We start from the raw sequence: 14376 nt of genomic DNA, 5'->3' as shown, positions 1-14376 counted from the left end.
GCCACTGAACCTAAGAGAATAGAGGAAAAGTGTTTCCTACCTCTACAACGTCCCCCAAAAAAGAAATGCCCAAGGCCGGAGCCTCAGCACCTGTGCAGGTGGCCTCATATGGAAGTAGGATTGTTACAGATGTAATTAAGTGAAAGATCTCAAGATGAGATCACCCTAGATCGACCGGGTGTCCCCTAAATCTAACAGCAAGTCCTTGTAAGAGAAAAGAAGGAGAAACAGATATGGAGAGACACAAGGAAGAGGTAATGAGACCATGGAGGCAGAGGCTGGTGATGTAGCTACAAGCCAAGGGGCCCTGAGGACTGCTGGCAACTCCCGGAAGCTGAGAGAGAGGCCCGGAGCACACTGTCCCTGAGGGCCCTTGGAAGGAACAACCTCTGCTGACAACTCGGTTTCAGACTTCTAACCTCCAGGACTGTAAGAGAATAAAAGTCTACTGTTATAAGCCGTTAAGTTTGGGGTAATTTGTTACAACAGCCCTAATACATGAATACGTGTGTGCTGGAGCGGGATGGGGGGATTGTTATCCCAGTACAGACAATACTTGCTCTAGGTTTTAAGAGAGCAAAAAAGCAGGCTGTCATTGCTGTCAGTCCAGCCCCTGGGAGGACAGCAGATGTGTTAGGGCCCAGATGTGTTCGCCTGTGGTTGCCGCATGCCCGGTGTAATTGTTCTGTGGGTGTCAAAGACCAGGCAAATAACGAGGCCTTGTTAAAAACCAGACTAAGAGAAGGAACTCTCCAAAGGAACCATCAGAGAAAGTACATATTTCATTAGAGGTAGAGCAGGAGTCAGCAAACTGTTTCTATAAAGGGCTAGACAGTCAATGTTTTCAGCTTTGTGAGCCATATGATCTGTCACGACTACTCAACTCTGCTGTTACACGGTTAGAGCAGACATAGACAATCGGTAAACAAACAAACATGGCTGTGTATTACAATAAGACTTTATCTACACACTCCTGGGTATATACCCAAAGGAGGTGAAAGCAAAGACTCGGATATATGTTCATAGCAGCATTACTCACAACAGACAGGAGGCGGAAACATCTCAAGTGACCATCAAATGATGGATAAACAAAACATGGTATATACACACGGGAGAATATTATTCAGCCATAAAAAAGGAAACCCTGTCACATCTTACCACATGGATGAACCTTAAGGACATTGTGCAAAGTGAAATAAGCCAGTCACAAAAGGACATATGCTACATGACTCCACTCAACCGTTAGATTCTCAGAAATAAAAAGTAGCATGGCGGTGCCCATGGGCCGGGGGGAGAAGAAAATGGGGAATTGTTAGTCAGTGGGAACGGAGTTTGTTTTGCAGGATGAAAAGTTCTAGAGATCTGTTGCACAGCTCTGTATATTTAAAAATGGTTAAGATAATACATTTTAAGTTACGTGTTTTTACAACAATAACAAAAATAAGCAATGACCCGAGATGAACAAGCTCTGGAGATGTAATGCACACTACTGGGTTATAGTTAACAATAGGTATTGTCTACTTGAAATGGGCTAAGAGGGTAAATATTAAGTGTTGTCATCACCAAAAAAAAAAAAAAAAACGGCGGTAACTATGTGAGGTGATGGATATGTTAATTAGCTCGACTGTGGTGATTATTTCATAATGCATACCAAATCATCAAGCGTGCACCTTAAATACATACAATGTTTAATTGTCAATTATATTTCAATAAAGCAGGCCAGGCAGGAAGCAATGATGTACTGCCACATGCTGCGACACAGATGAACCTCAGCAACATTATGCTAAGTGAAATAAACCAGACACAAAATGACAAATATTACATGACTCCACTTATATGAAATACCTCGACTAGACAAATGAGAGACATGAAGTAGATTACAGGTGCTGGGGGGACAGGGGACAGGAAGTCACTGTGTCATGGGAGCAGAATTTCTATTTAGGGTAATTAAAAAGTTTTGGAAATAGTTGTGATAGTTACACAACGGTGTACTCGATGCCACTGAATTGTACATTGAAAATGGTTAAAATGGCAAATTTTAAGTTATGCATATTTTACTACAATTTAAAAAGCTTGAATTTAAAAAAAAAAAAAAAACTTTATTTACAAAAATAAGGGCTGGCTGTAGCTTACTGACCTCTGACCCAGTTTCCTACAACCTTGACGTGATGCTTCATGTGCATTATTACCCCAGAATCATCCCAGTGCAGTAGAGACGAGGTGGCAAGCACCTCCCACGAGCTCTGCAACCCGGTCACTGTGCTGTCATTTCCTTCCAGAGATACGGATATACACGCAGAATGTGGAAGAAGGTGTATTTCTGCTGGGTTGTGTGACCTTAAAAGGCCTCCAAACTATGTCACTGTGCTGTGCACCTAAGACGAAACACCTGCAGGACGGTCTGGGAGAGTGTGAAGACTAACGGTGTGGGGGACGCAGTCTCCGCTCCCTGCATCACTCTGTCTCGTCACTTCACCCTCTGGACCTCAGTCCGGTCAGGTGAGGCTCATCCGCCAGCTGCATGATGTCCTGCACCGGCGGGCACACAGCTTCCAAACAAGGATGTGGACGGTGGCACAGTTTCATCCGGAAGAATAAACATCCGAGTAGAAAGAGACATGAAACGTGAAGCTTGGAATCATGATTCAGTGTATAACCACCTGCAAACCGGCGCAGGCTTTATTAGGCAGTTAATAAAAATAAATCAGGGTGGTGTTTTTAAAGTGACTTCTCGTGTGTTGTGGTTGCTTCTCGGGCACACGGTGAATTAACTGTGAAGTGCTACTTCCTGCAGTTTTTTCCCCCCTCAGATATAAAGGGGTTATAAGGCTCAAGAATGCAGACGTGCATCATGTCTGCAGAAATCATAAAAAAATAAAATAAAAGATCAAATGTAATGTTTTCTTTCAACATGGACAACTGCTTTGAGATTTTTCCATTCAAGCAGCCCCGAACACAGCCTCCGGCGCTTGCCAATTACTCCTGACAAATACCATTTGGGCCCGAGCGATGTTGTAAGTGAAATAAAGCAATGGGAGGAAAAAAAGCAGGACGTGATAAAAGGCATTTTTCTTGGTCTGCTGAGAACGTACTGTAAGTTATACATTCAGGAGGTAAGGCCTCTCTTCTTGCCAGCGAAGGACCCCCGTGTGATCTGGAGTTCTAAGGTAACTTTTGGAAGACAAATCTGAGTTTTCATGTCCCTCAAAAGGGAATCAGCTCTTTTTTCCCCTCACAAAGGAAAAAAAGGTAGATAATGAACAAAGGCAGGGACACTGGGTGCTGCTCCTGTCTACACAAATCTGAGCTAATGGGCGAGAACAATGCCTGCAATCAGCCGGCCCGACCAGAATGCCCGCGGCCCTGCCAGGCTGGGACCGGGGAGCCTGGAGCACATCGGCACCCCCCGCAGGGAACCAAAGCCACAGGAAAGCAAAGGTCCGCTCTGGTCCTCCCCACGCCCCGTCTCCCTGAAGCTTCCTCCTCTCCTGAGGTCTTCCTGTCTCAGAACCTACAGATGGCCTAAGACAAGAAAAAAGAAGTCTGTCCCCACTGCCGCCACCTCGGTCCATAAGACCCCAATGAAGCCCGTCCCTACACTTGACCTCGGCGCCACAGGGAATCGGGGGGTGGCCCATGGAAATGCCCAGAAGGAAGGTGTGCGGGCATGCAGCCCACGTGGCATCAAGCAGACCAGGGCCGTGTTCCGTGTCCGGCACGTGCCTCCTTGCGGCAAACATTCCCGCCACATAACTAACTGGCTGTAAGGCCCCTTTGCCATAAAAGAGACAAAAATCACAAAATATGAAAGAGGGACATATAATAAAACGTGAAAAAAAATGAATAACGAAATTAAAAAGATTTTGTCAGAAAATACAAAATATGTGAATACGTTTCAAACGTGTGCAGATTCGTGGCTCTACTGCACGAGCGACTGGCCTTCTTTTGTGGACTAGACCCAAGCACTTGCCTTCGTTCTAGGGGACATGTGGGTTCAACTCTGCACCCTCCGAGAAGGCCCTCAGCCTCGCCTTCCCCTCTCAGTGTAGTGGGTTTTCAAAATAAGAAACCAGCTCTAGGGGTGATCATCATTATCTGGAAGAAACGCTCTTTTAAGGTCACCACTGCCGCCAGTCTAGTCATCACGGAAGAGACCACGAACTGGAAGGCTGCACACGATTTATATATAATATAAGAATGGGAGAGAACTTCATCGATGAAGAGATGAAACCAAACCCCCAACCCCCAAAAAACTGTCAACCAGTTACCTTTTTTTTTTTTTTTTATGGCCAAATTGCCTCGTGCCCAATTAGTTATGGCAAAAACGTCTGCCGCAAAGATACTACAGCGAAAGTACTTAGACCCGACTGAGCTCAGCCCGGTCTGTGCTCCCGGGCAGGGAAGGGAATTTGCCGGCTGACCCATGAGCCAGGCTTCCTTCACCTGCCAGCAACGATGGACTCGGCCGTGGGTGGCACGCACAGGGTGCCGGGCTGGCCCCCAGCAGCTCCGCAGTCCCCAGAAATGCCACTTGGACGCGTTCTGAGGCACAGCTTGTCCAACTTCCACGTGCACACACACCTCGTCACGCGGCGGGTTCCGACTGGGCCAGCCCGGGGCGGCGCCTGAGAGTCTGCGTTTCTGACAAGCTCCCCGGGTCGCTGGTGCTGTTGGTCTGCAGTCACCCTTTGGGGAGCAGTAAAAAAGACACTGACAGCGCTTACTTAGCTTCCTGAGGGACACCTTTTGGTGGCAGTGGCCTCCCCTGTAGTCTCCTCCCACTAGCAGTCTATAAAAGAAGGAAGATGGATTCTAACGGTTCCCAGGATGTTGCTCCTGCCGTAGCAGAGACACTGCATTCCGAGCGAAGAGACGGGAGACTTCCTCTCACACACTTCCGCTGACGGCTGTGTCCCTGGGAACCATGGCGCCCGCCCCCGGGCTGTGCTGCGGCCACCTGCCCTGAACACGGGACCGCAGCAGACGCAGCTCATTATCCCAACCTGAACGGGCTTCAGCAAGATGCTTCCCACGGCAGCCGCCACCAGCAAGGCCGCTCCCATCGGATAAACAGCCGTTTGTAGATTTCTTGGCTCTTGCAATTCAGGGGGAAAAGTAAGGGCCTCGTCCGGGTCTTGCCAGCAAGCTCTGGAATGGAAATGCCAATGAGAAAACAGGCAGCCACTCAAGGCAAAGCCGAACTGTGCATGAACGGCAAGATGTGTAGGAAAAGATGGGCGTGGGCAGGGAAAACCATGATGGCGGCACCCCAGATCTGCGAGCTGCTTTCATCCTGACCTCAGGTCAGATAACAGAGGCACTGTGAAAGTCCGGCGGGCTGAAGAGATCATGCCAGATGAGGCCACCCACGTGGTCACTCCGCGCCGTCGTGTGAGGTCACCTCCCATCACCAGCCGTTGGGGATCTGGAGTCTGTCTGGTGTCATCTCCGCTCTGCAGCAAAGCCCTGCCCTGGCTCAGACACACGCCAACAACCACCTCCACGCCGGCCCTCCTGCCACCCAGAAGAAATAGCTCCCTTCCGGCTCTCTCCACGCAATGCACCACTTTCTAATTCCAGAAACATCTGCAGGAGAGGACTCACAGGGGTAGAGCCCCTTTCTTTGTGTGGGTGGTTAATTTAAACTCCTTCAAAGTGACCCTTCCTCTTTGCCTGCATGTCGGGACCTGAGTCTACCTGCTCAATGACAGAGATTAAAACCCGCTCGCTACCTGGTGTGAGCAATTCTCTTTCTCAAAAGAGAGTGCTAAATATGGCCATGGTTTATGGCCGCTGCAGGCAGAGGCTGGGCAGTTCTTGCATCTTATCACCTGCCCTCTCCTCTGAGCCCACCACACCTGGCCAGTCCCTTCTCTGACAGCTGTCGCCTTGAACTAATGTTTATCTGCCTGTGTTTCTCACCCAAGGAGGTCTCACGGCCCACAGGAGACTATAACGTCTGCATTTTATCCCAGTAGCAACACACAGCGTTGTTTTTGCCTTGTGGGGATCCTACTAACTTCGCGGGGAAAAAAAAACGACACCGTGGCCTGATTTTGACGGAGCTGCAGCCAGGCGTCCTCAGCTGGGCAGCCCTCTGGTGCCATCAAGTGTACAAGAGTGGAAGTGTCTCAAGCTCACTGCAAAGTCCCACAGCGAGATCCACTTTGCGTTTTTCAGGAAGAGACCCAAACACCTGGGACCCTTACAGGTGTGGCTTGTGTCTAAAGGAGACCCGTGAAAAGAACTAAAGTGTCTGAGCCCCCGAGTGGTCTGGCCACGCACATTTCTGCATGTGCGCACTGGCTGAACCAAACGTTAAAGCCCTTGAGCTTTGGATTAATCGGTACTCAACGTGGATTGGTACTACTTCAAAGATTGTTTAGGCAGCATAAACTGGTGGAGTAGCATAGCAACTGTTACTCTCTAGCCTGCCTGTTGTAATTGTAGCCCTTGAAAAACCAGAATGTTCCAGCTAAGAGAAGTCGAAGCAACTTGTACCTACAGCCCGGGGACTCAGAAGGGGAGCTACGGCAAGCCTCAGAGTCACCTGGGAGCTTCAGGCCCCCCGAGAACTTGGCACACCCCAGAACAATTCAATCAGGCTATCTGGGATGGGACCCCCGTCTCGATCTTTTTAAAGCTCTGCACGTGAGAGGGAGGTGACCTGGCAAGACAGAGGGCTAGGAGGTCCCAATGCTCATCTCCCCCACAAAAACAACAAAACAATGAACAACTACAAACCAACAAATAGCTCAGGGAAAGCTCTGGACTACAATGAAGCAGCAGCAAAAATCCCGCAGAGCTCAAAAACAGAGATGGCCGCATGGAAGAGTACAGGAAGCATTTTACCTGCGTCACCCCATCCTCAGGTCAAGAGCAGCTCGAGGCCGGCGGGGATCCCCCCAGAGGAATCTCACCACATGGGGGAAAGGAGAGCAGGAGGACCCCCCAAGCCTCGGCACTGTGCATGTTTGCAGCCTTTGCTACTGAGGTCACCCACGGGCTAGACAAAGGCTGATCCCAGCTGACAGAGCTGCCCAGGGTCCCCACCAAGCGTCCCCTCCCCGGTTCTGGAGCTAACGCTGGGGTAAGACTTCAAGCATCCCAGTGGCTGCTATGCCCTGCTCCCTGGGATGGGGACCTCACAGTGCCTCACCACACAGAAGGGAGCTGCCATACCCGGAGCCCCGCCTCAGTCACAGGTCACAGCTTAGTCTCACCTTTACCAGGGCAGCCTGTGCTGCCCTGAGCCCCGCCCCCATGCCCGAGGCCATGCTTTCACCATTACCAGGACAACAATGACCCTGCCCTGAGCACCACCCCGGGTCCAGGTTGTGGCTATGAACCATCATCATGAGGCTGTGCTGCTTCTATCCTGAGCCCTGGCCCTGGGTCCCAGGTCAAAGCTCTACACTGTCTGCCAGGGGCCCTGCCGCTGCTCTGCGCCCTGCTCCATGGAACCTAACGGGCAGCTGAAATGAGCCACGCACCAGGGACGTGCTGCTGCCGTGCAGCAACCGGCATCTGGGGGTTGGGACTGACCCGCCGTCCACAGGCTGTGCTGCTGCTGCACCCTGCCATCCCAGGTCCCGGCAAGAGTGACTGTGGTGAGACCCAGAGACCCACTCCTTGGCTCCACGGAAGATGAGCATATGCCTGCACCTTAGACACCAGTGCCACTGCCACAGGAGGTGCACCTGTGCCCCAGGACCCAGACACGGTGCTAATCCCACAGACCAAAGAGATCACTCCAAGCGAGGCCACCTACGTTGTCACTATGTGGTATTGTGCGAGGTCACCTCACATGACCAGCTGAAGAATATGATGAATGAAATGAAAAATGCAATTGAGAGCTTCAACAGTAGACTCAATTGGGCAGAAGAAAGAATCTGAGAATTTAGAAATAGATCTCTTAATGCTGTTCAGTCAGAGGAGAAAATCTCTTCAGGTTGTACCTGTTAGGGGACCTTTGAGCTTCATGTACCTGGATGGCCACATTTCAGATTTAGGAAGTCAGAGCTTTTGTATTTTAAATAAGTTTTCCGTCCCTTTCTCCTTTTTTACTGAACAGATCAGTTATGAGCAAGGAGATTGAATCAGTAATAAAAATCTTCCAACTAATAAAAGCCCAAGACTAGATGGTTTCACATGTGACTTCTACCAAACAGTTAAAGAAAAATTAATACCAATCCTTTTCAAACTCTCCTAAAAAAAAAAAGTGAAGTCGAAGGAACATTTCCTAACTTATTTTACAAGGCCAACACTACCCTGATACCAAAGCCAGACACAAGAAGGGAAAAATTACAGAACGATATCCCTAAAGAACACAGACACAAAAATCCTCAACGAAATATTAGCAAACTGAATTCAAGAACGCATTAACATGATTTACATACCACGATCAAGTGGGATTCATCCCTGGGATGTAACCAAGGATGGCTGAACAGAAGCAAATCAATAAATGTGATACACATTAACAGAATGAAGGATAAAAATCCTACGATTGGCTACGGCCATGCCACCCTGAACAAGCCGGATCCCCTCTGATCTCGGAAGCTCAGCAGGGTCAGGCCTGGTTAGTACTTGGATGGGAGACCATCTAGGAAAACCAGGTGCTGTAGGCGTAAAAAATAAAAAAAAAAATAAGGGATTGTAAGCTGACAAGGTCCTTGCAATCTGTGAGGTCAACCAAGGGTTGCTTCGCTTAAAATTAAAAAAATCCTACGATCATTTCCACAGATACAGAAAAATCATTTGACAAAATTCGACATACTTTTATGATAAAAACTCTCAACAAATTAGGTACAGAAGAAATGTTCCTCAACATAATAAAGGCCGTACATGGCAAGCCCACAGCTGCACCATACTCAGTGATGAAAAGTTAAAGGCCTTTCTTCTAAGATCAGGAACAAGACAAGGAAGCCTGCTATCACCATTTCTATTCAATATAATATTGGTCGTCCTCGCCACAGCAATTTGGCAAGGAAAAGAAATAAAGCATCCAAATCAGAAAGGAAAAAGTATAATTATCTCTGTTTGCAGATAACATGTTCTTATAAACAGAAAACCGTAAAGCCTCCACCAAAAAAAAAAAAATCTGTTAGAACTAATAAATAATTCAGCAAAGTATCAGGATACAAAATCAACATACACAAATCAGTTTGCATCTCTATACACTAACAACAAACTCTCTGAAATAGAAATTAAGAGAGCAATCTCATTTATAATAACACTGAAAACAATGAAATACTTAGGAATAAGTTGAACCAAGGAGGTGAAAGACCTGGACCCTGAAAAGTATGAGACATTGATGAGAGAGGTTGAAGAAGACACAAATAAGTGGAAAGATGCTCCACGTTCATGGACTGGAAAAACAGTGTGCAGATGTCCAGAAAAACCATTGGACAAAATTCGACATACTTTTATTTTAAAAACTCTCGACAAATACTATCCAAAGTGATCTCCAGATACAATGCAATTGCTATCACAATTCTAATGGCATTTTTCACAGAATTAGGAAAAAGCTGTCCTAAAATGTATATGGAACCACAAACGACCCTCGGATAGCCAAAGCCGTCCTGGGAAAAAAGAACAAAGTCGGAGGCCTCACACTTCCTGATTTCAAGCCCCATTACAAATCTACCGTAATGAAAACAGCATGGTCCTGCCATAAAAACAGCCAAATAGGACCAGTGGGACAGAACGGAGAGCACAGACATAAACCCATGCATATATGGCCAACTAATCTTGGACAAGGGCACAAAGAACACACAATGGGGAAAGAATAGTCCCGACAGGTGGGGCTGGGAAAACCGATAATCCACGTGTGAAAGAATTAAACTGGGCCCCTATCTTAAGCCACTCGCAAAAATTAACTCGACATGGATCGAAGACTTAAACCTAAGACCTGAAACCGTCAATCTCCTAGAGGAAAATGTAGGGGGGATTCTTGGCGTTGGTCTTGGCCATGATTTTTCGGATAAGACCTTAAAAGTACAGGCAGCAAGAGCGAAAATAAACAAGTAGGGCTGCATCAAACTAAAGAGTTTCTGCACGGAAACAGAAACAATCGATAAATTGAAAAGGCAACCGACAGGTGTGATAAGGAGTTAATATCCGAAATCTACAAAGAACTCATACGACTCAATAGCAAAAAAGCAATTCAATTTAAAAAGGGGGCAAAGGACCTGAACTGACATTTTCCCCAAAGAAGACATACAAAAGGTATATAAAAAGGTGTTCCACATTACCAGTTACCAAGGAAATGCAAATCAAAACCACAATGAGCTATCACCTGATGCCTGCTAGGATGGCTGTTATTAAAAAGACAAGCGATAACGAATGTTCTTCAGGAGAAAGGGGGACCCTCATACACTGCGGGTGGGAATGTAAATTTGTACATCCATTATGAAAAGCAGTATGGCAGTTCCTCAAAAACTTAAAAATTGGACTACCATATGATCCAGCAATCCACCCACTCCTGCGATTTGAAGGAACTGAAACCAGTTTCTCAAAGAGATATCTGGCCGCCCATGTTTACTCCAGCATTATTCACAAGAGCCAAGATATGGAAACAACCTACGATGCCCTTCAACAGATGAATGGATAAAGAAAATGCGATATGAGAAAGAGAGAGAGAGAGAGAGAGAGAGGATTCTTCAGCCATAAAAAATGAGGAAATCTTGCCAAGTGCAACATCAACGAATCTGGAGGGCATTTTGCAAAGTGAAATAAGCCAGACCAAGAAACACAGATATTGTATAATATCACTTATATGTGAAATCTATTTTTTTAAATGTCGCTTTCATGGAAACAAAACAGAACGGTGATCGCCAAGGGCTGGAGAAAGGGGAAAATGGAGTAATGTAGATCAAAGGGTACAAACTTTCAGTTTTGAGAAGTTCTGAAGATCTAATGTAGAATATGGTGACCAGTTAATAACACGGCATTTGTACGTGAAAGTTGCTGAGAGTAAATCTTAAGCACCTGCACGCGCACACACACACACACACACACAATCACAGTTAACTGTGTCAACTACATGAGATGATGGATGTGTTCATTACTTTGACCTTGGCAATCATGCTACAATGTGTATATGTATATCAGATCTCACTGTACATTCTAAATCTACACAATTATATCTGTCAGCTATTACTTTGTAGTTTTTTTTAAAAAGCTCCATATGTGATTCCTACGAACAGCTCCAGCAGCAAATCTCTGCCACCTTTACTGTCGGGGCTTGGGAGGCCGGTTATTCAGCCCAATAAGCCCCCGAGACAACCTGAGAAGCAAACGTCTATGCTCCCTGCCTCAAACACACCCTTGCCTGTGACCTGCTTCCTCAGTGGCATCCTGAATTCTCTTTTATCTTAAACAGTTTAGAGTCTCCCCTTGTGATAAGGGCCAAGTTAGACTGTAACTATCTATTGTCCTAATAATTGCTAAGTGAACCCTCTGCAGTCCTGGGTTTTGCTTCACCTTCTGATTCGAGGTACCAGGAGGTTTTAAATACTCATCGCCAGAGCCGTGTGACTAGATGGGGACCCCCGACATCAACAGGAGAGGCCTCACCCCAGGACAAAGTCCCCCGAAATAGGAAAAGGCCGCCTGGCAGATTCCCTCACCTTCTCCCCACTAATCACAGCACTGTCCTTTACGGCAGAGGTCCCCACCCCCTGGGGCTGCGGACCAGTACCGCTCTGTGGGTCTGTGGGTCAGTCTGTCAGCAACCGGGCCGCACAGCAGGTGAGCGGTGGACGAGGGAGCGAAGCTTCATCTGTATCTGCAGCCGCTCCCCAGCGCCAGCATCACCGCCTCAGCTCCGCCTCAGATTATCGGGCATTAGATGCTCAAAGGAGCACCGGTCCCTCATGCCACAAAGGATGGGGACCGCTGCTCTGTGGAGTGTGAGTCGCCACAGTGACCAGTGTCGGGAGGGGGGCTTGCCTGCAGGGACTTCCAGGCTGGTCTGCACAGTGAGGTCAGGGAAGTCACCTATTATGATGTAAAATCGAGACAAAATAGAACAAACCCTTTTAAGGGGGTCGGCCCCCCGTTCTGTATCTAGGGCTGAGGCCGCCACTCGCCTGTCCTCCGACAGCCTCCCTCCCACTTTCTGATTCTTCTCAGGAATACAGTTTGGGGAACTCGTTTCTCTCACACTCTAGTGGAAACTCCACTGGAATCAGCAAAGAAACACAGTTCTGGTGCTAACTCCATGGCCCAGAGCAAGCTCCGCAGTCTATGGGGGCTTCGATCAGAAAATGAGGGGTCCGAGGGGATCATCTCGACCCCTTTTGCCCCAGCCCCGATACTCCACATATTCAGAGGTCAGGCCTCGGATCCGCGCCATCTAGGTAGGGTCAAGGCTGCCTAACGCTTCGCACCAAGAGCCCACGAAGTGACCGCTGGAACGCAGGGGACCAGTGCCTCAGGGTGAGGGTGCAGGCCTCCTCCGGAAACCTCTGTGGCCAGTGGTTCACAAACTCAGAGTGCCCCGACTCAGCCGGCTGGCACACCAGAAGCACAGACGCGTCTCTGGACCTAGCCCTAGGTTCTGATGCAGTGGGCGTGGGGTGGGCTGACTCCGAAGGCAGGGTCAAAAGGCGACATTCTGACAAACGTGCTCTCAGTAAAGGCTCCAACTGCCTGTGAGCAAGGGTAGCCCCCCGCCCCCATCGCTCTGCACTGACTGGATACCCTCAACCGCCTGCATCTCCTGCTCTGAGCCCCTTCCTCCAATGCGTGGCTCTCAGGGACTGAGTCGTCATTTCTGAAAACAGGTTCCCTGGGCCACGGATGAGCCTGCTCTTCCATGTAGTGCTGAGGAGACTCCGCTTACCAAAGTAGGCAGTGGGTTGTGCCAGGAAGGAGAGTCAACAGGAAGGAGTCAGCCAAGTTCCCTTCCAAGGCTGACCAACCCGGCTGCACTGGGACTTTACACGGTTCTCACCAGGTTGAGGCCAGGTGCCTGCCTCAGCCTGCGTGCGCCTTGCCCGGACAGTGCTGGGCGTATGAGCACGAGGAGCATGGGGTCTGGACGCTGACCACCATCCGAATCCCAGCTCTGCCCCTTAGCCACTGTGTGACCTCCGCAATAACTCTACCCCCATGCACTTGTTTCCATACTCACAAAATCAGGAAAGTATTACCTTGACAGACCACTGTAAGGATGAAATGAGGTGGTGAGCGTGATGTGTGGGGCAGAGGGCCTAACTCGGCCACGTCAGATGGACAAACTCTGCACCTTCCTGTGAAAAAGTCTTGTCTGTGAGCAGAGGGATCTAATTCTCACCAATTAGGTACCAACCTTTCTCCTTTTTAAATAGCTTTATCGAAGTATCTCGCGTGCCATACAATTCACCCACTTCAAGTGTGCAGTTCAATGGGCTCTACCACATTCACGGAGTTGTACAACCACCGCCACAATCGACTTTAGAACTTTTATCACCCCAAAAAGAAACCGCAGCCTCTTTGGCTCTCCCCCCGCCATCCCTCCAGCACCCCACTCCACAGCAGCCACCCATCTACGTCCATCCCTACAGATCTGCCTGTTCTAGACATTTCACATGAACAAAATCATCTGCGGTCTTCTGTGACCGGGTTCTTTCACACAGCATAACGTCTGAGGTTCATCCGCATACACGTCTGAGCACTGCGTTCCTTTCCATGGCTGGAGAACACTTGATTTATGGACAGACACATTCCGTCCATTCATCCGCGGGCGGACACCTGGGTCCGGGGCTGTTGGGAGTGACGCTGCTGTGACCATCCACGCTTGTTTCTGTGCCATGTTTCCCTTCCTCTCGGGTATGTGCCGAGGAGGGGACCCTCCAGACCCTCCCTCCCTCCCCACCAGCGGCGTGTGCAGCCTCAGCGTCTCCACATCCCACACTTGCTAACATCCCTCCTTTTGATGACAGCTGCCCCAGTGAGCAGGAAGTGATAATCTTAACATTTCTGTTGAATTCTACTGAAGTCTTGGGAGCGATTTTTAAAAATTTACTCACAGCCTAATGTTACACCTACGCGGACTGGAAAGAAAGGAAACAAGAAAGTATCTTTCAAGGAAAAGTCACAACAGAATAAAGACAGACAGACGCCCTCTGAAAGGCGACAGGGACACTCGAGATGGCGCTGTGGCACATGGCGCCTGCCACTGCTGTGCGTGGCACGACCCTGATGTGTGTGGCATGCGGGCACTGTCTGGCGTACGCTGCATTGTTGCGTGTCACACTGTGTGACACGGTCGTGTGTGCCACGCGGGCATCGTTGGCAGGGCTGTGAAAAGCGCCTCGGGGCCCCTTCCTCCCTCTCATGTTCTTGTTCCCTTTAGTTCCTACGTGACTTTCTAGATCTGTAAGAAAGCTC

At 48.6% G+C, this 14376-nt stretch overlaps 1 protein-coding gene and 1 pseudogene across 9 annotated transcripts in view; one reads left to right on the top strand and one right to left on the bottom strand.

Moving 5' to 3' along the window:
* Positions 1 to 1671: 1671 nt before the first annotated feature.
* SETD4 (SET domain containing 4) overlaps positions 1672 to 14376 on the bottom strand; it is a 37001-nt gene continuing 24296 nt past the window's right edge. For all 9 annotated transcript variants that reach the window (XM_025050203.1, XM_025050204.1, XM_025050202.1 and 6 more), the window contains one exon: positions 1672 to 5148. In XM_025050203.1, the coding sequence (XP_024905971.1) occupies positions 4782 to 5148 (367 nt within the window). In that variant the 3' untranslated portion in view covers positions 1672 to 4781. The remainder of the gene's footprint in view (positions 5149 to 14376) is intronic.
* Positions 8509 to 8627, top strand: LOC112483812 (annotated as a pseudogene).

Source organism: Pteropus alecto, unplaced genomic scaffold, assembly GCF_000325575.1.
Source record: "Pteropus alecto unplaced genomic scaffold, ASM32557v1 scaffold97, whole genome shotgun sequence".
NCBI lineage: Eukaryota > Metazoa > Chordata > Mammalia > Chiroptera > Pteropodidae > Pteropus > Pteropus alecto.
This window is presented reverse-complemented; position numbering and strand designations above follow the sequence as displayed.